This window comes from Thunnus thynnus, chromosome 3 (genome assembly GCF_963924715.1).
Source record: "Thunnus thynnus chromosome 3, fThuThy2.1, whole genome shotgun sequence".
In the NCBI taxonomy this organism is placed as follows: domain Eukaryota; kingdom Metazoa; phylum Chordata; class Actinopteri; order Scombriformes; family Scombridae; genus Thunnus; species Thunnus thynnus.
In genome coordinates, this window is record NC_089519.1 from 18,195,363 (window position 1) to 18,220,499 (window position 25,137).

Sequence of the window (25,137 nt, forward strand, 5' to 3'; positions counted from 1 at the left end):
ACAACTCTCTACAACCATTTATTATTATTTATTATTATTATTATGCTTTGTTTATATTAATATCATTTTCCACATCCACACTGCCTGTTTATTCTTCATTACTGCATATTAAGTTGTGTGTGTGTGTGTATTCCAGTAGTCATTCCCTACGTGGCGTTTCCCTCTCTCCATGGTATGTCTTTATCTCTGCGAACAATGAGCTACAACCCTCATTACTGACCCGCACGTCACTTAAAAAATTAGATTGAGAAAGCAGACAGACCTCTCGTTTCTCTTCCCACACCCAGTAATACCTGCTAATCCGTGACACAGTAAACGTGCCCTTCTACACACTAAGCCATACTACAAACAGAGGGACACAACTTGAATACTTAATATTCGGATGTTAAAGAAATATACTGAAAACATTTCAGACTAATCAATAACGTATATCAGGCAACACTTTTGCCTCATGTGGCGGCACGGCGTCCAGTGGCTAGCTATTTAACGCCGCCACTTGTGTGTGCCTCTCAGGTGGGCAGAGCTACATTGCGGGTGTCGCTACGCTGGAACGACTGGAACACCGTCCGCAGTAGCAAGTCATAAAGACAAACTGTAGAAGGAGACAAGGATAAGAGGCGAAAAGGAGCAGACTCCAGCAGCTAAGTGGAATACTAGCATTAAGTGTCACTCTAGCGGAAAGCCCTGGTTGCACCACAGCCTGCCGTCGAAATAATTTCAGACTTGTTCAAACTTGCAATATCAGCAGCTAGCTTAGTTGCTAGAAGTCTGGCTATCCTGTCAGTTGGTTAGCCATTGCTAGGAGCAGTAGCTTAGCTAACCTAGCTTAGCTGTTGGCAGCTTCACTTCCAAGATGAGGCTGAAAATCGGCTTTATTCTACGGAGTTTGCTTGTCATTGGGACGTTTCTTGGTTTGGTGGTTCTGTGGTCTTCTCTGTCGCCAAAACCCCACGATGAGAACCCCTTTGGAAAACGGGTGAGTTGAAAACCGCAGACCAGTTAACGTTAACCGTAACTTCGGTTCCAACAGAGGGAACTACACGTATCAGTGCTAACATAACTCCGACTCTAGTTATATGTTAAAACGAATCGTACATCCAGCAGTGCAATGCAGTGCAAATGAGTTACAAGTCAGTGGATGACTGATAACAGCAGAAGACTGATATGTTTCTTGTTTAGTTAACGTTAGTTAAAGTCGCTCATTAGAAGGCGCTTTCATTCAGCTGTTTGGCTAGCTTTACTGCATTGGTTGTCATGGAGATTGGTTCCTGGTCAGGTAACGGTGACTGTCTTGATACATGGATAACGTTAGTGAATAGGCACATTTGAATGTACAGTTGCATCCTTCCTTGTTTAATACCAGCCTTAGTACCTCTACTAACATGTTACCGTTAACATGCCATTTCCTAAACACTATCGTTCTTTCCAGGATACATATCCGCATATGTCATCATATTGGTATTATACGTCATTAAGGCGGAACTGTGTTGTGTGTTAGCTAACAGTTGGCATAAGTTCATTGCTTTAAGTCTTGGTATTTCGACCAGAAACTCCTGAGTACTCTGTAGCAAGTACATGCCGTCAAAGTTGCTTCTTATGATCAACAGGCATATTGAACATATTAAGGTAGTTTTTGGAACCACAAAAATGCTATAACTTTCGTATGAAAGTTTTTCCTACGGAAAATGTGTAGAAGATAGTTGACATTAGTTTCAAAACATGAATTGCACTGTGATGAGCAACCCCCGGAATACAACCTACATGTCTACATCTATTAACCTTTTCATATGTTCACTCAAGGACTTTGTGAAAACAAAACGTTTGTAATGATAATCATTATGTTCCCCTAAATATGAATCCCTCTGAATGTGGCTTAAACACATCTTTAAGGACACACTAAAATGCATTGGGGATAGGGCTGCTCCATTATGGCAAAAATCATAATCATGATTTATTTTGGTCAATATTAAGATCATGATTATTTAACACTATTACTCGTTGACTTTGGAAACATTTATTGATTTTTTTTTTTTTTTTTTTTTTTGAACAGTGGATTTCCTTTAACTTTACCTATAATTCAACTGAAAAACCAATTTAAAAAATGTTAATTATCAAAATATGTTAAGATGCATGTTGTGTGATCAATACAAAAATGATCCTTCATCATGGTACTTTGAGAAATGATGTTTGACAGAAATCATTGACTTCTATTATCATGCAGTGTGTTTACTTGCACTAGAGTTACCAGGTTACAGACGGTTTTCTCCAGAAAGCTAATTTCTTAACTGTCATGTAAATGAGAAACCTGCTTTCTGTAATCTGAGTATAGCGTGGCGTGGCGCCAAGTGGCTGGATGAAAGGAGAGATCATTACACAGAATGAATTGTCCTCTTATCTAAAATAATAGCTTTCAAAGTCTGACTGAAACTCAAACAAAGTAGCCTGTAGATGTCTAAATAAGTAAGTTTCCACCGCTGAACATTTGTAAAATTCAGACACATTGGCGTTGTGAGGAAGAGCTCCACTCTGCCTGTCTGTCTCTCGCTGCCCTGTCTGGCTGCTCCAACACACAGTATGCTGCACTTACAACACAAGACAAAAACCAGAGCATCATTGTGAAATGGAATGCGGTACAATAATCAATTTATCTCGATTATCTTGTTTTCATAATTGTTGGAAGCAAAAATCGTAACTGAAATTAAAATGTGATTAATAAAGCGGCCCTAGTTGGGGACTGAAATGCTTGTTTTCTGCCTTGTAAACCTCATCCTCACCAATATCTGCACCAGCAGCGCTGTCTCCACTCATACTACCCCCCCCCAGGTCAGATATCAACAATGTGCCAAAAGAGGCAAAAAAGATCTGTAATTGCCAAAATAAGATTGGTGACGGGTTATAATTCTGTTAGTTTATGAGCACAATGAAACCTACACTCATTACTAATTTGTTGTGACAGGCTCTTTGTCAGTGTGAACAAATCTTTCCAAATGATACATGTGTTTCCATCTTGCGCTGAACCAGATGTGTTGTGTCCTCCTGCTCACCACCACTTGTTCATCCACAGCCCTATTGTTTATGTTCAATTCTGTATTATTCTAAATGTTAATGATGTTCATCTGTGTACTGCTGCCTGTCACATCCCCCCATACAGGATGACAGTTCGCTGCCCAAAGGAGACCTATCAGATCAGTTTAAGCCTGTAGTGCCCTGGCCTCATGTGGAGGGAGTGGAGGTTGACCTCAACTCCATCAGACTCAAACATGGTAAGATACACTAAGTCATTTTTGAAAATATCCCATAAACAAACTCAGCTCTCTACAAAAGATTTCAGCATTACTGACTGTGGCTAAAGCACGTCCAGGTGTTAAGGTGACCTGCAATTAAACAGGTCCTGGTGCATATGTACGTTGTAGGTTTTGTTTGTGTGACATTTAGCAGCAGTGTTTGCAATGCAATTGAGCTGTTACACACTTAATCAAAAGCAGTTTATCAGAGAATTAACACAGGCTTATGAACAACAGTGTCCTTTTCTATTCTCGCTCCATCCCTGCTTAAACCTACTGGTCAACTAGAAGTTGAGGATAATATAATTAGTATAAGGACTGATTTCTACAACTGGGATACATTTTATAGATTTTATAGTAAAGTTAGAATACAGCAACACTATGGCAAGTCTAAAACTAATGTAATGGAGTAATTACATTTAAAAGGTATCTAATCAGTTATCTTTTGACTCCAGGAAGAGGAAATTCTCCTAAATATTTCACCTGCCCAGTGTTGACTATTGAAAATTCATCTATAATTTGGTAATTTTTGAGGTGCTATTAGATGCTTCAACAAAATGAGTATCCTTTTTCTCATATCTCAAATTATAAACAATCAACACATTTATTGGTATCAAAAATAGTTGTCAGTTGCAGCCCTACTAGTTGAGGACCTCATCAGAAAGATAGACTAGCCTATCTCCAAAAAAATAAATTTTTGCCTGCTGGTTTTCTCTGTGAATGAGGGCACAATACATAAGGAACTATAATTTTATCAGTGCTTGAATGTTCCAGTATAGTCTCATCGCTTTCATCTTTTGCTTTCTGGTTGTCGTCTCCAGGTGGGGCCAACCATCTTCACAACTCAGACCAGCAGCCTAACCAGAAGCAGGTGATCCAGCAGCAGTATGTGACATTCAGACCCCACTCACACAACTACAACACCCCCATCCTGAAGAAAGGTATGCTGGGAAACTTTGAGCCTAAGGAACCTGAGCCTCCGGGGGTCCCTGCTGGTCCAGGAGAGGGAGCCAAGCCTTTTATCCTGGGTCCAGAGTACAAAGATGCCATCCAGGCTTCCATCAAAGAGTTTGGCTTCAACATGGTGGCTAGTGACATGATATCACTGGACAGGACCATCAGTGATATACGCCATGAAGAGTGAGTACTGCCGTTCATACCACAACTGCTCTCACAGACTATTCATAATATCAGTTTCAGCTGCATACAGTTCTACTTTACACTACTACTATAGCATGGCTGTAACAATTTACAACCTGATATTTAACATTCCTCTATTAATAGACCACTACACCACACAACACTCTCTGTATCTTATAGGAAAAGTTAAACTCCTACAGCAAATAATGCAGGTACGGGCCAAGCTTGAACAATCAAATAAAAGCAAACACAATGCTGGCATAAATTCTGTCACCCTGGAATAAATCAACACTTTAAATTGAGTTGGTCTAGATATTAAATGAAAGAAGTTGTTTAAGAAATGACAGTCAATTGAATATGGTTGAGCCAGTCCCACCATGTTTGGTGCATCCATGAAGTGGTGTCACATACAGCCTTAAAGGATCAAAAACCCCATGTCAAAGGTATACTTTCCAGTAAAGGGATTACTGTCTTTCATTGCATTGTTGTAACTCTAGTCTAGTTTAGTGAAAAAAAACGTACTGTAGAATCCCCCAACTCTACAAATAAAAGTGTATATATACAAGACAGCAGTCACCCAGTCCTGCATACAATTTAATTGTCAACGATAAAAATACAAGCTTATTTCCATTGCTGTCCCTCTCAAGGGGAAGGAGGGTAACATGGCAGATATTCAAGACAGGCAAGACAGGTTAAGACACACACAATAACAAAACAAACAGACAAGACTAAGTTATACAAACAAGCAAAACCAATCTATGAGAACAGACAAAACAGACCTATAATTGACTATCAACCACTTCTTTACCAAAAGTTTGAAACCCCTCTCAATCTGCTGTTGCTTCAAGGATCCTGGACCACACTACAGCAAGGTATAAAAATGTATTTTTGGAACTCTTGAATCTAAAAGGAATAACATTAAAGGTATACTTTGCAGGATTTTCCTAAAAAACAATGTTTAGACTCTTACAAAAAGAATCCCTCTCAATCATCCCTTATGACCCACTACAACTGTATGGCGATGTATGTATCTACAAAGACCCTGCCCTCTGCCTGTATTTTCTTATTATTTTGCTGTGTTCGGGACACTTCTGGGCGTCAACCTTTGGGCAGGGGGTGTGTAGCCCCCAGTCAGCGTGCAGGGTGTGAGGTTAGGACTAAAAATGTAGTGACCAGGTTACAGTGCTGTCTCTGTCTCTCTCCTGTGCTCCGCTCTGCTCTCTGTTTCTGTGTCATGGATATATATTTAGCTGCAGGTTTATGTGTCTGCTTGACCGAGGGCGAGGCCACAGCAGACAGGATGAAGCTCTGCATACACACAAAATCCAGCAATGCAGCACCTTCCCACAGGGTTGTGCGGAGGTGTGGGTGTGTTTATTTGTGCTTTAGAACTAACTGCTGTGAAACAATCAGAAAATAGCATTTTATTTATCTGATTCATGGCTTTGTTCTCGCCAGCGCCGCTCTCTTCATTCATTCTCTTCATGCTCTCTCTCGCGCTCTCTCTCTCTTGCTCATTCTGGTTGAATCGTTACCTTACGAGGCAGCTGGATTCACGAGATCATGAGATTATGTGAGAATTCATCTTGTCAGGCTTCAAGTTATGTGCTTGTGTCTGAAACACCAGTGGTTCAGACCAGTCAGCGTCCTGTGAGGATTCTCTTGTGATCTTGTGAATCCAACGGCCTTGCAAAATGAGACAGAGATAGACAGATGGTTAATCCAATCACATTTCAAGTATTCTTTGAAAGTGCCTGCCCCATTCCAAACAGTTTCAAAGGACTACTTCTCAGATGGTTCTGTGTAACAAACCATCTGGCGCATCAGGTTAGTTGAGCCAGGGAGGAGGGGCCAACTTTGAGTGCTTTGTTTACAAACACCAACCGACAAATCCTGCATAGTATATCTTTAAGCTACCTCTTGTTGCACAATTATGATGATCTCTGGTAAGACTAAAATAGTGAAGTAACCAGTAGTTATATTTACAATTTTGTGAGAGGCCAAACTTAATTTGAAAAAAATCTTCTTTCCACGGTAAGAAAATTGAGAATTTGTAAATGTGCTAGATCTAGAGCCAAAATGAATTGCCTCAGTTTTCCCTATTATCAGAGAGCCAAAGTCAATATTCTCTCAATGTTTTCTACAGAGTTTATCTTTTATGAGATTGTTTGATGATTTATATAAAGATTGTTTATAAACATAGCACAAAAAGTAAGGAAATTTGTGTTTGGTAGATTATTTCTTTGTTGCTACAATGCATCTTGGCAATAAATCTTATACTGTTGGAAAGCCTGTTTATTTTCCTTTTTAAATGGTGCCACATTTGTAAGGAACATGCATTTGTGGGATGAGCAGCAGACCTGAGTATGTGGGTTGCGCCCATGAAAAATATGCCAAATCTTCTCTGCCAATGTCAAACAGCTTATTCTGCCATTGACTCTTGTTTGGTGGATTGTATGATTGAAGTTTGAAGAAACAAGACATATTGGCAATTTAACAATTTATTCATTTAACAAACAGGAGCCTCAGTAGCGTGTGGAAGAACCATACACAGCCACAACAGCCTGGCACCTCCTCCTCATGCTGGTCACCAGCCTGGTCACACACTGCTGTGGGATGGCATCCCATTCTTCAACCTGCTTTTGTCTGTTTGTGGGGTTTATCAGGGACTGCCTCCAGAATTTGGGAGTGGAGAGGATGGAATGGCCTGCTAGCAGTCCTGACCTCAATCCCATTGAACATTTGTGGGATCAGCTTGGGCGTGCTGTTCGTGCCAGAGTGACCAACACAACCACATTGGCTGACTTGTGACAAATGCTGGTTGAATTTATGTAATATTTATAGTATTTGACATATTTTTCATGGGCACAACCCACATACTCAGCTCTGCTGCTCATCCCACAAATGCATGTTCCTTACAAATGTGGCACCATTTAAGAGGGAAATAAACAAGCTTTCCAACAGTATAAGATTTATTGCCAAGAAGCATTGTTCCAACAAAGAAATAATCAAACACCAAGCACAAATTTCCTTACTTTTTGTGCTATGTTTAGATGTTTGATATTGCATGAGCAGGCAGACAGAGAAGTTATTGTTGTATAATAAAAAAGAATCGTTGCCCCAGGACACATCCCTGAGGAGTCTTACAAGTTATGGGCTTAGGACTTGAGAGTGTCCCTTAATATCTACCTTTTGATGTCTACCTGTAATATAAGACTGAACCCATTTGATTGCTACTTCACTGAAACCAACAGCTCTTAGTTTGTTCAGCAAGATCCCATAATTTACAGTATCAAAGGTATTTTGGAGATCAAGCAGGACCATACCACAGAGCTTGCTTGCATCCACCTCCTTCCTGTCAGTTAAGTATACAGGTTTCAGTATGAGACTGCAACTCATCCAAATCCAACATTTCCCGTAATACAACCAAAACCATAATTTTGTCAGAGGGTTATCTCCAAGCCTGATTTGGGGAATTTAAGTGTTTTCACAGACTAATACTCTGATCTGATGTGTAAAATCGGTGGTGTACCCCCCCCCTCCCCCTTTTTTTTTTTTTTTTTTTTTTTTTTTTTTTTAAAGCTTTTACATGTACACTAACAGTCAAAAGTTTAAAAACGGCCTCATTTTTCCGGTTTTTATTGAAATTTAAGCATTTTAAGTCGGATGAATAACCTTAAATGGTACAAAGTTAAGTGGTAACTGCCAGAGATGGAAAAAAAAGATTTGAACTGAAAAACTGAAAAAATGACATAAATTTCACAAGTATAACTCAGGTTAACAAAAAAAAAGAGCAAAACAGCTTTTCTGCAGCAATGGATGTAAATTAAGTCTTGAAAGTTGATGCAAACAATTTCCTACAGATGTCCCAACTTTAGATGGTTACATACAAATCCTTTGTCTGTATAAAAGCTTGGCGTAGGAAGCGTGATGGTCTGGGGCTCTTTCGCTGGATTCAGAGTGACTGGCACCCTGCATCAAAAGGGCTACCACAACATTTTGTAGAGCCACACAGTATCCTCTGGTCTACACCTAATTGCACAGAGGTTCATCCTACAGCAAAATATTGATCCAAAACATACCTTCATGCTGTCAGAAATACCTTTTAGAAAAAAAGAACAGCGAAAGCGAAACCCCATGGAACTGGTTTCGGATGAACTGGACTGAAGAGTGAAAGCTAAACCTGCAAGTGCAACATTTGTGGGACCTTCTACCGGTCTTGGGAAGAACTTTCCAAACAATATTTGATTTCCATCGTAGAGAGAATGCCATAAGTGTGTTCACCTGTAATATCTGCAAAACGTGGGTACTTAGAGTCAAAAAGTTAGATTAAATTTGTTAAAGAGATTCCATGAAATCTTTTTTCAAATCTCTAATTGTTTATGTATGTATATATTGTTCTGTGCTTTAATTTCAGTTATGTACTGTAAATTTCAATAAAATAAGGTGTTACAAAACTTTTGACCAGTATTGTACATTGTTAACAAACCCTTTATAACACGTAATATTTTTGTAATCATAACAATACGATTTAGTCTTTACATTTCAAAGCAATTTAGATAGAATGTGTCTGGAATTTTAATTTTAATGACAACTCTTAACTAAGTTTTAACAAACTCTCATATAGGCCCCAAATAATTAAAGTCCATGAGATTCTAATTATTTTTGCAAACACACCCATGCACAGTGACATAAACATGCATCATTAAGACTGCAGGAACCCTTCTAATGGGAATACATAACATTTCTGCCTGAATTTAAGCATGCACTTAGCACTCTGTCCCACCTCTCTAGGTGTAAGTACTGGCATTATGATGACAGACTGCTGACCTCCAGTGTGATAATAGTCTTCCATAATGAAGGTTGGTCTACACTGATGAGAACCGTCCACAGCGTCATCAAGAGGACTCCCAGGAGATACCTGGCTGAGATCGTCATGATAGATGACTTCAGCAACAAAGGTGGTTTTGTTTTTCTCACATACAGTGTGAGGAGAGTGTCAAATTGTACAGAAATTGTTTGACACAGCCCTCCCCAATTCTGAATTAGGAAAGGGTTGTGTGGGGGGGGGGGGGTAAACGGTGACAGTGGGTTAAGATTTTGTTCAAAGATGACAACTAAATTCACTTTAGTAAATTAAATATGTTGTCAGGACAAGAGACTCGCATCTCTTAATGAACAGGGGTAAACATGCAGGCTTTAAGTACCTCTGTTGGTGGGTAACAAAGTGAAATACTCTATTGACAACAGGACAGCAGTTGCTCTGTTACAAATGAGATATTATGTAATGACATTTCTTTAAACATAAATGTATACAAGAGTACAGATAAGGAATAATAAATGTAAAGAAATGGTGTCATGTATTATTGAGAAGCACAATGAGAATTATTTTGTGTGTGTGTGTAGTCCATCTAAAGGAGCGTTTGGAGGAGTACATCAAGCAATGGAACGGTCTTGTAAAACTCTTCAGAAATGAGAAGAGAGAAGGTCTCATCCAGGCGCGGAGTATAGGAGCCAAGAAAGCCACTAAAGGACAGGTATCACATGATCTTACATGTCTGCTACTGATTCACTACTGCTGCTGCTCCCAGCACTGCTACTGTTACCAGTGTGTGAGTATGTATCAGTGGCTTTACCTGCCACATTTGCCATTACAAAATAGCATTTTCTAATTTTGGTCTCTCAACTTAAACCAGGTGTGAAACACTATAATCAATAAGTAGTGCCAGGGACCTGTCTGTCAACATTACATTCTGGTTAAACAGAAAGTGACACAGGCATCCAAGTGTTTATGTGCATTTGTTTTCTAGGTGCTGATCTACTTGGATGCTCATTGTGAGGTTGGAATCAACTGGTATGCTCCACTGGTTGCTCCTATTTCAGAAGACAGGTAACACACACACACACACACACACACACACACACACACACACACACACACTGACATGTTCAGCCTCACACACGATAATAGATGTCAGTGAGTATTCACTGTATAAAGGTGGGCTGTCATCTAACAGAAATGGTTTACAGACTGGTTTGTAACTTGATAACAGCCTGTTAGATTAGATTAGATAAAACTTTACTTTTTAGCACATCTTTTTTATATATACACATTTGTTGTTTTGTGTTGCACAGAGTATGTTATAAATACATGCAAATGATTCAATATTACATTCAATATTTTATGCAGCAATTTCTTTAAACAGTTAAATGACCTTCTGTTGGTGTATGCAGGCACATTTCCATACTGGTTCACAAATATCCAGAGCTGTGATCTTATCTTTTATTCTGAACTTTCAAAGACCTAGTCTTTATATAACCTTTTTTTTTTTTTCTGCCATCATCCAGTGAAAGGTATCTATGGATTGGTTGTTTTCTACAGATGTCTACATATTCATCGGTTGCGTCAGATTTTTCACAGAGTTTGTGTTCATTCTTATCACTGTACTATATCTGCTTTTGCTCTGAAACCTCAAACATTGTGCATTTCAGCAAGATGTTTAACGAAAAAATCAACAGTAAATCACACAGTAAATGATTTTTAGCATACCTATTCAGCAGTGTTTTAATACGATGTCAGGTGTGACTGTCCACAGGATTCTGCATTGTAGTTTGAATAAGAAAGGTCCAGCTGCATGTGTCAAGACACATACTAGAGATGGCTCCTATTTCATTTAACAGTGTCTACTGATGCCAATAAAGTGTATATATTGGCTGTATATAAATGCAACTTGCTTGTTTTGATGATACTAGACACTTATCTGATCTCCATATTTGTTCTCTAAAACTCACATCTGCAACATTTAGAACAGGACATTGAAATAAATTCACTAACTTGATTTTTGACTATCGCTTTAGCATGTACTGTTAAACTAGTCATCAAAAGCCTACAGCCCAATACAGACAAAAGTGTGTGTGTGTGTGTGTGTGTGTGTGTGTGTGTGTGTGTGTGTGTGTAGGACAGTATGTACAGTACCACTGATAGACTATATAGATGGTAATGAGTACAGTATGGAGCCCCAGCAGGGTGGAGATGAGGACGGCCTGGCTAGAGGAGCATGGGATTGGAGCCTGCTCTGGAAGAGAGTACCCCTTAGCCAGAAAGAGAAGGCCAAGAGAAAATATACCACCCTACCCTACCGGTATACACACTGCAACCAGCATGCTAACATTCACCCCTGTTCTGTTTGTCTCCATCTCCCACCCCTTGATCCCACCTGTCCTATCCTCACTGTGTCTCGCTCTGTCATGGTCTCCGACATCCCACCCCATGTCATTGTGTTTATACTTGGCAATGCCTCCCCCACCCCCCCACCCCACCACCCCACCCCACCCCACCCCACCCCCACCATGTATCTTGAATGCATGGCCCCTTCCCCGTCCACCCCCACTTTGTCAGAACGGTGTGTACGGTGCCTCTGATCGACTCCATCCATGGCCAGAGCTTCACCATCGACCCCCAGGGTGGAGGAGACGAAGACGGCTTTGCTAGAGGAGCCTGGGATTGGAGCATGCTCTGGAAGAGAGTTCCTCTGGGAGACAGAGAAAAAACACTCAGAAAAACCCGTACTGAGCCATATAGGTACAGAAAACAAATGTGTCCGGACTAATCTGGACAGTGTCAACACAGAAGACAAACACATCCCAATTAACCTGGAAAATAATAATGATTGGTCTGACATTAAGACTATTACTACTACCTCAAATACCTTATGAAGAAATGCTAATATTAAACTAAGCAGTGAAAATACAGAAAACCAACTCAGCTCCATTGAACTGCCTAAATTAACCTCTAAACCAGAAATATAAATACCAGGGTGTATGGGTACCAACAGCTGAGGTTTAATGCCAAGTAACAAGATATTTAAATTTGGCAAACATTACATATATCATTAAGTCTAAACCTTACTGCATATTTCAACTAACCAACTAAACCAAAGCTAGCTACCACTGATGGTGAGTAGCTTACTTCTAACTTTCCTCTAATGGGACTTAATTGGTGTTTTACCACTGTCTTGTGGGCCTTGCTCATGTAATGCAGTGGTTTTTACTCGTATTTGTCTTAAACTCTGACTCGTTAAGGTTTTGGTGTAACTACAGTAATTAAGGCCAGTTTAGCAAGTATATCCTGTTTTTCAACTACTGAGACTGTAAATGGCTATCACAACATACCCAGAAATGATTTGGTCCTGATCCAAAAGCTGCGGGAGTGATGAGTTTGTGTTTGGACAGTTTGTTGGGGTCTGCAGGGGAGCTTCTGGTGTGAGTCGGGTTCGGACTGGGGCACCATCACTCCCACCTTCCCTAATCACTTTTTCATTCATCATGTCTTGCTGTCCATCTTTTTTTTTTCTCAGCTATGCTTTCACTCATTTCTTTATTGCTCAGACTTTTTTTTCTCTATCTGTCTGATTTTATGTGTTCTTAATGTTGTTAAAACAGTAACTGACTGACTGATTATGCTTTAGGTAAAGGCAGTGTTTTGAAAGAAATGAACAGATTTTCAAAACAACCTGGTTCACCATATTTGCAACATGCAAGTTGCGACTTGCAACATGAGAATTTCTTCTTGCGTTAATTTTAACACATTTTACTAAAAAGAAACACCATTCTTGGTGGACTGCTGGATTGCAAACGTATCTGCAGTTTTAGAGTGACAATCATTTGTGAAAGGACAGAGTGCCACTATTTGTGATCTGCGTGTAAGCAGTGCTTGCAATGTAAGCAGTGCTTGCAAATCACTTTCATGAAACAGGCCCCTGAAAGGAAAAGATAATGCACAAATGATGATGATGATGCACAAATTTGTGAACACTGTGATGCACATGTCTGAGTGTGTGTCTGTGTCTGTGTCTGTGTCTTTATGTGTCTGTATACCTGTAGGTCTCCAGCCATGGCAGGTGGTCTGTTTGCTATAGAGAGAGACTTCTTCTTTGAGATGGGTCTGTATGATCCTGGACTGCAGATATGGGGAGGAGAGAATTTTGAAATATCATACAAGGTAGAATGCAGTTATTGGTTGACACTTTCACTTTGACACTGATTGGCTTGTCATACATCATCTAAAAAGTCACCTACTAATCATTTGTTTATGTAGATTTGGCAGTGTGGTGGCAAGCTGCTCTTTGTACCATGTTCTCGTGTCGGCCATATCTACAGACTTCAGGGATGGCAAGGCAACCCTCCACCTGCACATGTTGGATCCTCACCCACACTGAAGGTAGAATAGCACACTTCCAAACACCTGCAGTTTGACCAATTTCTGTTGTTCTGGTTTCTTGTGGTTTACAGCTTTTGACAGCTGTTGACATTATGTGCGTGTGTGTGTGTGTGTGTGTGTGTGTAGAACTATGTTCGTGTGGTGGAGGTATGGTGGGATGAATACAAGGACTACTTCTACGCCAGTCGTCCTGAAACTCTAACTCTAGCCTACGGAGACATCAGTGAGCTCAAACGCTTCAGGTATAAAATGTATACAACAAAATATGCATACTTTAAAATTCCAAACATCTATATAAGTAAATACAATCTTTTTGTCTAATTTAATGACGTTTTTACACATCTCTGAATTGCTCACCTTCCTAACGATTCATTCACTTTATTAACTTGATCACTGTTTTTCTCTGCAATACCCCAAGTGCGCTGTGAAGAAAGATAAACCTGTTCACTGCTTAATGTTTCAAAATGAGACATCTCTGCTCTAATGTTTGAGTGTCTGAACTCGTCCTGTTGAACGGCCTTACAACTGTTAGAACGGTGTCAAATCATCTGAATTCTTAGTTCAGATGTTTCAGAAGAGCATTTTATTATTTATTATCCTGTTCATGTCACTTGTGAACAGTTTAAAAAGTCTTCACAGGCCTTAAATTCAGCTTGATGCACCTTACAGACACAGACAGTTTGAAAAATTGAAATAAACTGAAAATCCTAATTTCTACTTTTATTTTTGGAATTGGCGACTAATGAGTAACTCACTGCGAACCTCTCAGTTCACTGGCTGTGAATTAATAGTTTTTGGTTTGTTGGCTGAATTGTTTGTCAGGGAGGAACATCGATGCAAGAGCTTCAAATGGTTCATGGAGGAAATTGCTTATGACATTCCACTACATTACCCTTTGCCTCCTAAAAATGTGGAATGGGGAGAGGTAAGTACACATATACTGCGTGTTCAATTACTGTATCCTTTCAAGCTTGCGGCTTACACACACACACAGAATCCTACGGTTCAGGATAATATTTCAGATGTATTTGTGTGTGTATATCCTGTTTGTGTTTGCATAGATTCGGGGCTTTGAGACAAGTTACTGTATTGACAGTATGGGACACACAAATGGAGGCAATGTCGAAATAGGGCCGTGCCACAGGATGGGGGGCAACCAGGTAATGAAACTCATACTATTGATCTGGCTTGTTTTGTTCTCTGCCAGGGAACAGCAGGGTTAGTAGAACAGCTGTGTCCCCCACTATAGAACTACTTCTTACCCTTTTTTAATTCTGCCCCATCTAATTGTTTGACAATGTGCTCAACCAGTGTGCTCCCCTCAGTGTCTTTAGTTTCTTAATTTTAAGATTTTACTTCAAGTATTGTCCAGGAAAAGTAGCTGTTTTAGTCAGACAAGTTTACCTGCCAAGTAGTGGTGTGTATTACTGTCTACCATTGTCTTTTTTGATACTGGTAACAGTGATGACACATGGTAGCTTTAGAGGGAACATGTCAATGAGCCAATATATTTAACTACACCACAACAGAATGCTCTTGTTTGTAGTCAAGTTTGGCCAGATGCAGGTTTTAATGGCCTTAGGGCATCTAGTGCTTTACACAGGAGTCTGTGATATGAATATTGATTGGTTTTATGTGAACTGTGTCTGTGTAGTTGTTCCGTATCAATGAAGCCAACCAGCTGATGCAGTATGACCAGTGCCTGACCAGAGGAGGTGATAGTTCAACTGTCATTATTACACACTGTGACCAAAACCAGCACACTGAGTGGAAGTACTTCAAGGTGAGACACATACTCAAACCTCAAATGCTCACCATGGTGTGGAAACAGGAGAGGATGAGAGCACACTGATTAGTCTGAAGACTGTTAGATACAGAAAGCTTTTATTACAGAATGTAACAATAACGGTGGCCCGATTTTTGGGGCCAGCCCAATGTCAGGCCAGTCAATTGAGCAACTTGGGCCGATGGTGAAAAAAATTGGAGATTGCAAAATAGAAAATTGATTATAAATTTGGGACCCTTTCACAGCACCTAAGCAGAATGAACAGGAAAACAAACTGCTGAGAGTTCTCTACCATGTTTTGCTGTAATTTATGGTCACACTAGCTTCTGTCCTCCCCTCTGCTCTCTGTGTCAGACTGACTGAGGGTGGGGCTCAGCTCCTACACAAACACACACACACACACACACACACAGAACAGACAGCAAAACAGAGAGGCCATGGTGGAGACAGTGAACCAGGTGAAGTGAAAGAACACATTTTTTACTGGAGTTGACAAGAACTCAACGCTTGTTATTAAGTGCAGTAAAAGCTTAGGGAATAAAAAGCCAATAAGACAAACACCACAAAACACCTGTTCAACAAGCATCAACATATAGAAAAGCGATATTTTCAACTACTTTGTCTGCAGTCTCCAAATTTTACAATGTACATTCAGGTCACAACAACTTCCTGTTTCTCAAAAACTCAAAATTTCGCAATTGAGCATCGCAAAGGTCTTTAGATATCACCGACCAAACGTGAAGGCACTCTGGTTATTCTCTAGGAGGAGTTTGTTAAAGTACAATGTCTGTAAATGGCAAAAACGGCGCAAAAATTGCACATTAAGTCTGGAGATGTTACTTCTGCCAACCAAATTTCGTTCATCTACGTCAAATTTAAAAGGTGGGGGCTTTGACTTTGAAAATTGTTAGGGGTGCTGTAGAGCCAACTTGCCATGTCAGAGCCTAAGTGGACCCATATCAGATATCAATTTTCGCCACATGTTGTTTTGTGATTATTTTTTTATGGTACACAGTGCAAGCAATTACTCATGAAAATGTGAAGGATAACTTCAGGACCTAGCACTTACTTCATCAGTAAGCATATTTGTTTGGCTTTTCTTCTTGCTAATGTCTGAGTGTACTGTGAAAAACTACAACCTGTGTTGTTGTTGTTGTTTTAATAAATATTGTAATGATAATGGTCCAAAATGATGTGAAAATGCATAGCTTTTAGTTAAATGACCTCAATTTTTCTTGGAAGGACCCCCAAACCATCAGCATTGAGGGGAGTTGTTCAGAGATGGCTGTCAGAGGGGGCAAAGGCACGCCATGTTAGCAGTTCTCTTTTTGTGTGTGTGTTGGGGTTTTTGTTTGGGTTTTTTTTGTTTTAAGGGCTCTGACTTTTTTTAAAAAAGCATTTCAAAATGGTCTGTTGTTTTCAGGGTCCCTTTTTAATAAAAAAGATTGAACATGGAAAGTAGTAGCCTTAGTTTTGATGTGATAATCCCAATAATTTCAACTCTTGGATGTGAGGCCAGTAAAAATTGTCTTGGGGCCTGTAGCAGCCAATAATGTAATAATTACCATTAATGTAGTAACTGCAAATAAAGTTATAATATTTCCATTCTTAATGTAATAAAAGTTGATAATGTAATAACTTACCCATAATGTAATATAATTTCTAAACCACTAATGTAATAGCTTTTTGTGCATAATTTAATAAGTTATTACATTATTCGCTAGTTATTGCATTATTAGCTAGGTTTTTAAAAAAAAAAAAATCATAAATGTAATATCTGGTGCTGATAATCTAATAATATACTTATATCACTTACCATTACACTTACCCTTACTGTTGCCTCTTTGAAATAGCTGACAGCATTTCCCCTATAATAGTACAGTACGAGAACCCCGCCAGGCCAAAAAATAGTGATGTCAAAAATAACGCCAAATAGCCATTCATTCAGAATTCAACAGCGTTTGGGACCCTCTGTGCAGGGCTGTTTTGAAACGCGATTCAACATCTGTGTGGTTGCCTGGGAAACTCCAGGTAGCATAACTCCTTTTAAGGAATGGGGCAGAGCGTAAGCGAGTGAGTGGTTAAGCGAGAGTTGAAATGTATTTTGTATGGTGTGTTCTGTGTGGGGTTTTTTTTGTTTTGTTTTTGGGGTTTTTTGAGTTTTTTTGCTTTGTACTGTTTGTTGTTGTCCAGTTGTATGTTTTGATTGTGGGGGACTACAGATGCAAATTAGCTTCAAGCTAACTCCGGTGCAGTGCATCTTTAATGTTTAAAACTGCACACTGTCCCAATCAATGAATCAAATCAAAGCGAGCGTCACAAAAGTGATGGTGAATGCGAGCGGAGCCGAGGAAAAGGTTAGTAGTAAGTTGTCAATCTGGCAGTAAATGTACAGTACAGACTACAGTGTGTCAGTTAATAAATGCGGCATGTCCGTGTGCGCAGAGTATGGGTGCTGTGTGTGTGTGGTCATGTTTTTGAGCAGCTATTTGAAAGAGGCAACAGTAAGGGTAAGTGCCATAGAAGTGTGACATTTTATAGCCAATAAATAAAACTTAAAGTGATATAAGTATATTATTACAGTATAGGCTCCAGTTATTTTTTTAATGATTTTTTTTTTTAAACCAGCTAATGTTATAACCAGCCAATAATGTAATAATTTATTATATATTATATTATTGGCTGTTACAGGGCCGGTAGGTTACAGACTAAAAAATGTTTTTGTTGAACCCTATATTAACAGTGGACTCTCCTATTTCTTTGTTTTTCCCTGTCCATACAGGATCTCCATCGGTTTACTCATGTGCCAACAGGTAAATATCTGCACATACTTTATCATTTTTGCAATACGAGGAAGATTAGGAAGTCTTCATTTCAATTAAGTTTTTCCAAAATTCTACTGTAGCCTGCTCACACAAAGACTGCTGGTGTGGTTCAAAGTACATATGGTTTGGTTTGTACAGTTGGAGGATAAAGACAGTGATGTCAGAAACTTTTTTTATTTTAGTTATTATTATTTTTAGGTGAAGTGGATAAGGTGAGTGTAAGAGGCCAATCAGAGGTTGAGCATAAATGATGTTTATAGGTTGAAAGATGCACATCTGTGGAATACACCCAGCATCACATCTCAGTGTGGTTAGGTGTGATCTGTTGTAGAGATCTGACACCGTCCGAAACAGACCTTTTTAAAAAAAAAAAAAACTTCCCTGACCTGCATAAGTTAATTAACTCTATCCAAAGCAGACCTGAGTGTAATTAGACCTGATTCAAAAGGTGGTCGACCCAAACAGACCCTAATAAAGCGAAAACACCAGCAGCATAATGATCTATAGATCAACAAGCAGCCATATGGAATAAAATTAGGGTCATATGTATCGTAGCTGTGTATCACTATATCTGAATGTATAAAAACATTTTGTGTACATTCAAATTTGTGAATGTGTAAAACGTTTTGATCAAATGAATTCAAATGTTTTTACACAAACATTTTGATCAAATGAATTCAAATGATTGAATGTGTAAAAAAATATCTGAACAAATAGATTTAATTTTTGAATCTGTAAGGAGATCTGTAGCTGTGCGTGACATTTTGTGAGCAAATTAAAAAGATTTGCACAAATAATTACCAATGTGTTAGTGCATAAAGATTTGCATGAAGGTTTGCGGTTATGAAAAAGGTTTGCAGTTACACATCAGGTAGGTGATCAGAGCTCATACTAAGCACGATTGGATCCCTTCAGATCCAATCAGGTACTATACATATTGACACACAGACCCAAGCCCTGTGGCTGTAAAAACAGACCCTACCTGACATGAATAGAGTTAGAGTATGGTTTGGACCTCCTATCTGGTGCACTTTCACCCAACCTCGATGTAGAGTTAAATGCTGTGCTTCACAGGATTTTGCCAGAGCCTGCAGTTCAAGCAGGATTGTCATCCTGTGGAGTTACTCTTTGAAGTTGGTATAGATATATTGGTGTCAGTTGATAGATGACAAGAAATTGCAATACAGAAATTTCAAATTCATGTTTGTTTACATTTAGTAGTATAGTAGTTTAGTATAATTCATTAGGGGTGTCATGATTTCTATTCTAAATCGAAAATCGATCGAAATGAGCGTTCAGTTTCGACCTTCAAAATCAAAAGTAGGATCGGTAATTCTCCCTTTCTCTCCACCCCTGCCTACTTGTGTGCGTCTGAAGGGGGGGGGGGAAATAATTTAAAAGACTACACAGTGTAGTTTACTGGTAATCTGCAGCTGCATTACTTTTCGAGATACCATAGCCACTGCCAGAGTCAGAGATGATGGAGAAACAACACAAATGGAAAATCCTCTTGCTTCCCTGAAGTCACTGGTGTGGCGGCATTTTGCTCTCCCCATGAGTTGTGTAAACAACAAACATGTCGTTGAAAGAAAAACTACAGTTTGTAGGTAATGCAACACACTTAGGTAAAGTTGGAAATATATTGACAGATTCGAACTTCATGGATCAATAACTCACAAGCGAAACGTTGTTAAAACACAAACGCAAATCTTTCTTATGGTAGTAAGACAGTGAGCTACAACCTAATTTTCACCAAAACAAGCCATCCTCCGAGCTGGACTAATAACATTGGTCTCTATGTACAGCCAGCTGTAAGACGAGTGCACAGGGACCATCTAAAAAGTGCAACATGACTTTAACTTTATTTCCTCACCTGCAAAAAGCATGTTCCTCACCTGCTTTTTGCATGAAAGGAAATTCAAGCTGTTGTTGTAAAGTACCCTTCTGCCATCTAGTGGCTCTTCTTTTCGCTTTTGCGTTGTTCCCGATTGACTGGTGAAATAATTACTTTTTAAATAAATTATTCAAATTTTACCATATGGCCTTAGTGTGGTACTTTAAAAAAAAAAAAAAAAAAAAAAAAAAGACCGTTATCACACACTTGATGCCATGTATCTTTTTATAGAGGAATTTGAAAATGTAATTGGCATAAAACCAATGATCTGTTGATCTTTACAAATCAAGACTCAACAACTTAACGATGGCATAGCTGTCAGTGCTGTGTCACCTCTATAATTTCCTATATAAGTATATAGTATTATTATATATTGTTATAATTTTGAATCCTTTGTCTTTGCAAATGAATTATATCTCTGTTGCTTCATAGTTGTTACTGATACTAATTTAATTTCCATTGTTAACTGTTTACAGTTTGTTGTGGGTGGGTGTCTTGTGCTTTTGGCATTTTTCAACTGTAAAATGTCTTGCTCAGTACATATACTATTGTGTGTGATATTGGTGGCAACTATTTAATAACAAATTTTAAAGGATCCTTATCAAAAATGTTTGTTAAAAAACAAATATTGCCTGATTGTTATCTCTACTTAAAACACTAAATCACATCAGACAGTTGGGATGGCAAGAAAACAGAAGGAATTGGCTGTCATTAAATGTTAATATGTTTAATCCAAATGTTCTATACACACAGTGAATACCTTAACAAAATGTCAAGCACACAGGTATGAGTAATGGTCATCTGTGTTCTCCTAACAGGCAAATGTCTGGACCGCTCAGACCTACTCCACAAAGTGTTCATATCAGACTGTGACACCAGTAAAACCACTCAGAGATGGGAGATGAACAACATAGTGGCTGTATGAAGACTGGACAACTCGCACAAAAAAAACCACTGGGAGCTTAGAGAGGGACATGGTGACTGGATGAGGACATACACACCGATTAAAACCCACCAAGAAATACATCCATACTACAGGTTTACAGATATATCAAGCTGATACTGTCCCTCAAAGAATACATGTTGTAGGTATGAGTCAGTCAGTGTCAGTGCACCTCCAACATGATGGAGCCAAATGGTCAAATATAAAGATGCTGAGTATCACCTGGTAACAGCTTCCACCCCAAACTATTGCTATTAGCCAAAATATGCCTTTGTCAACATGAATTATATAGGCACATAGACAGTCCAGAATGCCAGAAGAAGAACTGGTTAGTATGGAGGCTGAAGCTACTGGTCCTCTGACCAAGCACTGAACTGGAATCATGTTAGGCTCTCTCTCTCTCTGTCCTTCATGGTGGTTGTGTTTACATGGTGTCCCTCTATCTGTTCTTTTGGGCTCTCAGGTCTTTTCTAAACCAGTACATTGATTTCTGAAATTACTCACATCAACTCTTACTATTTAAAAGTCACACTTTTATTAGACATTTTCAATCAACTGTTAGCCAAACTGATGAGCTCACTTACCAAAGAGTCCTTTTTATTGGTGGAGGATTCAATTGCATCATCAGTGTGTTTAACCAATTGGAGTGTTGCTGCAGACACTGGCTTTTGTCTGCAAGTCAGGTTTAGATTGCTTTCAGGTTAGAATGATAAGTCGAAACGATGTCAAAAACAAAAATAGATGAGGAGTGAGCTATCAGGTTAGCACTTTTGAAATAGCTGACTTGTGTCATGCTGATGTTCATGAGTGTTAAGTCCTGGCTTGTTTTCTGCATGTTAACAATCAGTAAGGTACAATGCAAAATGCTTTTACAAGGTAAAAGCATCAAAAGGTGGAGAGATGTCCTCACATACCAGTCATGTGTAACTAAAGCTCCTCCAGTCACATGCTGAACAGGCTTAAAAGGGACACTTGACATTTCAATATTGTTTTGTTTTTTCTTCACATTTGCACTCAAAATGCTGCTCCTATTAAAAGGGCCACCTCTAGTGTGTTGCTAAGTCTTCTAGCAGACTGAATTTGGTTAATGAATACATAGAATTTAATCCACCACACTGAATACAAAAAGCCTTGCCAAGATAATAAAAAGATTTAAACAAATAAAGCAATGTTTGCCTTCTGCATTAAGCTTCATACAGTGCTAGTTCCCTAAACCATCTCATGGTCCATTCACATTGTGCCATTTCTGAAACCAACTGTTGTCCAGCCCTCCTACAACATGCCGTTAAAGGCTGTCTTTATTTTGTTTGGTTTTATTGGCTTGAACTCATTTCCATCAACCTCTATAGACACTGAGATGCTTGAGAGAAACTTAAACTTGCTAAGGAAAGCACATCTTTGAGAACTTTGATCTGACTAACTGAGGACTTATGAACTGCCTGCCTTACTCCTGATGAGTAATTCAGTAGCTGACCAGTTGACTGTGATTTAGTTACTGCCTGACTGTCTGTCTGAAAAATGAGGAGGGAACAAAAACACAGGGCTGTTGTGGTGGGGAATTATACTGGTGAGAAATGCACCGTTTATAATAGGGAAAATGGCAAATGAAGAAAATGTGACTGCTTTTTGTTTGTGTATTTGTTTTTGCAGGGGAATGGGGCTTTGGTGTATGGATGATCATGTATGCAATGTTTTGTACAATGTAAATACTTTTCTTTCTAAAGACGATCATGATACATTTTGAGAAGGGCCTTGAATGATGTAAATATCTAACTTATAGCAGAGATTTAATTTGGGCTGAACAGTTGGTGACTGAGGAAATAAAAGACCAGATTTTTACTATGACCACTGTGTTCTTTTTGAGGTTTTAAGGAAATTGGAGAAATTATTTTCTGCACTTTGTGACAAGGCAGAGTGGGATCACCTAGACGCAGAAAACCTTTACCTACGTCAAAAAATGTTATGTTACTGAGCTCTTGTGGCATGGAGCCATGCAGGTAGTTTTGGTTTACATTGTCCAGGTTTTGAGATATTTGTCTCTGACCTTTCTACCTCTGAAATTTTGTTTGCGATGCAACAAATGTGCTGAAAAAGTCTCAGCGTAAACAGGTGACAGTGAGATCTGACGGCCCGAGGAAAGACCCAGCTGTTAGGTTTTTCAAACGTTACTAGTATACTCAGATCTTTGTTACTCCTTTTCATCTGTGCATTTTCTCTAATATCCAGTCTATCCTTGTCTGATAGCCTTTTTGGACCTGTAGGGGAAAAGGGACAAATATATATTGAAAAGTTTATAAACACTAAATCGTTCATTACACTGTACACATAAGCACATAAGTCTATGTTGGCATATGAAAATACAGGTTCTCTGCCCCTTCCTAATTGTGATGGATGATGCAAGACTCCGGTGTATATTTCATATCAGCTGCCACGCCAAGTGTAAATATCAGAACACTGGCTAACTGTAGCCTCAGTTTGTGCCTCTCACACAGAGCTGCTGGTAGCATCGGCAAGTCTGATAAGAGACGACAGAGAGGCAACATTGTGCTTCTCAATAAATTTAAATTTTCCATGAGTGTAGTCACAGTAGTTCATGTAATATATTAGTCCTCCTCAGGCATTATGAGTCAATATGTTTTTACGTGACCTTATGTCTCAGATTGAAAACCACTTCCAGGCACAAATGCCTGGTAATACCCTGGAAACCATTGGCTCAAGTAAAAAAAAAAAAAGACACCACATTGAACCAGAGACAGAAAAACCAAAGATGGCAACAGTACAAGATCTAGTATTATGCACTGCAAGTGAAGTGCAAAAGTTATTACAAAATCAGTTGAGTAAAATGCTGTGCAGTGCCACACACACAGTGGCAATAATATTACAAATATATATGGATGTGCAAGTTAAAAGTCAGAAAAAGTAGCCTAACAAATTAAGCCCGTCAATAACAACAGGAAACTCTGGCACACCTTGTCCTTGTTTCAAGCATTCTGAAACAGCAGAGGGAAGGAGATCGAATTCTTATAAAGTGGGTGGTCAGGACAGCAAGAATACTTTGGGCCTCCAGAGCAGGAATATATCAGTCCATATTCGAAATTATGGACTTATGTGTCTCCAGGTCTCATCAAATTGACCCCATTTCACCTCCACTTCACAAACAAATCTGTATCCGATTAAATAGACTAATTAATAAGCAACATAGAAAATTCGATTCAATTTAATTTTATTTATATATCGCCAAATCACAACAGAATTGTTAGACTTGTTAGGGCAACCTGATAATAAGGAATTGCAATAATCCAGCCTAGAAGTAACAAATGCATGGACTAGTTTTTTTGCATCTTTTTGAAACAGGATGTGCCTGATTTATGCAATGTTATGTAGGTGAAAAAAGGCAATCCTTGAAATTTGTTTATGTGGGAGTTGAAGGACATATCCTGATCAAAGATAATGTAATAAACTTTAACTATTAAAGATTTTTAGGTAGTGTAAAGTTGCCACCACCTTTTTTTCAGCAACGGCCCTGGACAGGGAGACAAATAAGGTTTAAGGCGGTTGAAATGTAATGTGTTTTATGGTAAATCAACTGCTGTAATTCCACATCCTCACTCTGAGCCTTTGCTATTTCATCATCCACCCATTGCTGACCATTTTAAACTGTAGGCAGGTCAGAACCATTTCTACCAGTAGAGGGGAAGCAGAGGGCCCCCTTAGCCACAGTGTTGCCTTCCAGTGGCTTCTCTATAGGGTGTCAAATTATTAAAAGTCTACTTTAAGATAAATCATATATAGACAAAGACAAGAAAACTCTTAACGAGTCAATATATAAACATTAAACATGGAGTATTTTAACTTATCTTGCCTGGTCGGGTGACAAGACCCCCTGTGGAGCATGGACATGGAGTCTCTCGTAAAACCAGGAAGCACTCACAAAAACTCTCTCTGCAGCCAGGATGCCAAGACAGTGATGAATGAAGCACAGGAAAAAGGCATTTTCTAGTGCCCAGTCTCTCACTACCTAAAGGAGGCGCCTAGCCTCCCCTCC

General features: G+C 39.1%; 1 protein-coding gene across 3 annotated transcripts; it reads left to right on the plus strand.

The window, feature by feature from the left end:
• The first annotated feature begins 255 nt into the window (after positions 1-255).
• Positions 256-22,937, plus strand: galnt7 (UDP-N-acetyl-alpha-D-galactosamine: polypeptide N-acetylgalactosaminyltransferase 7). Of its 3 annotated transcripts, none has more exons than XM_067584532.1 (15): positions 256-976; positions 3,152-3,263; positions 4,106-4,424; positions 9,219-9,385; positions 9,831-9,961; positions 10,235-10,314; positions 11,384-11,566; positions 13,308-13,425; positions 13,522-13,644; positions 13,771-13,886; positions 14,467-14,569; positions 14,706-14,804; positions 15,299-15,427; positions 18,213-18,243; positions 20,968-22,937. In XM_067584532.1, exons 1-15 carry the CDS (start codon positions 854-856, stop codon positions 21,072-21,074), a joined length of 1,941 nt encoding a protein of 646 aa, XP_067440633.1. In that variant the 5' UTR covers positions 256-853; the 3' UTR covers positions 21,075-22,937. The 3 variants fall into 3 exon arrangements, with proteins under 3 accessions (XP_067440633.1, XP_067440632.1, XP_067440634.1); XM_067584531.1 differs by lacking the exon at positions 11,384-11,566 and adding an exon at positions 11,824-12,006 and having other exon boundaries at positions 257-976; XM_067584533.1 differs by lacking the exon at positions 11,384-11,566 and having other exon boundaries at positions 260-976.
• Positions 22,938-25,137: the final 2,200 nt, after the last annotated feature.

Coding starts and splice junctions, on each gene's coding strand:
- galnt7 (XM_067584532.1), top strand. CDS start 854: ATGAGGCTGAAAATCGGCTTTATTCTACGGAGTTTGCTTGTCATTGGG. Junction 9,386..9,830: donor AGATGACTTCAGCAACAAAG/GTGGTTTTGTTT, acceptor GTGTGTGTGTAG/TCCATCTAAAGGAGCGTTTG. Junction 14,570..14,705: donor AAAATGTGGAATGGGGAGAG/GTAAGTACACAT, acceptor GTGTTTGCATAG/ATTCGGGGCTTTGAGACAAG.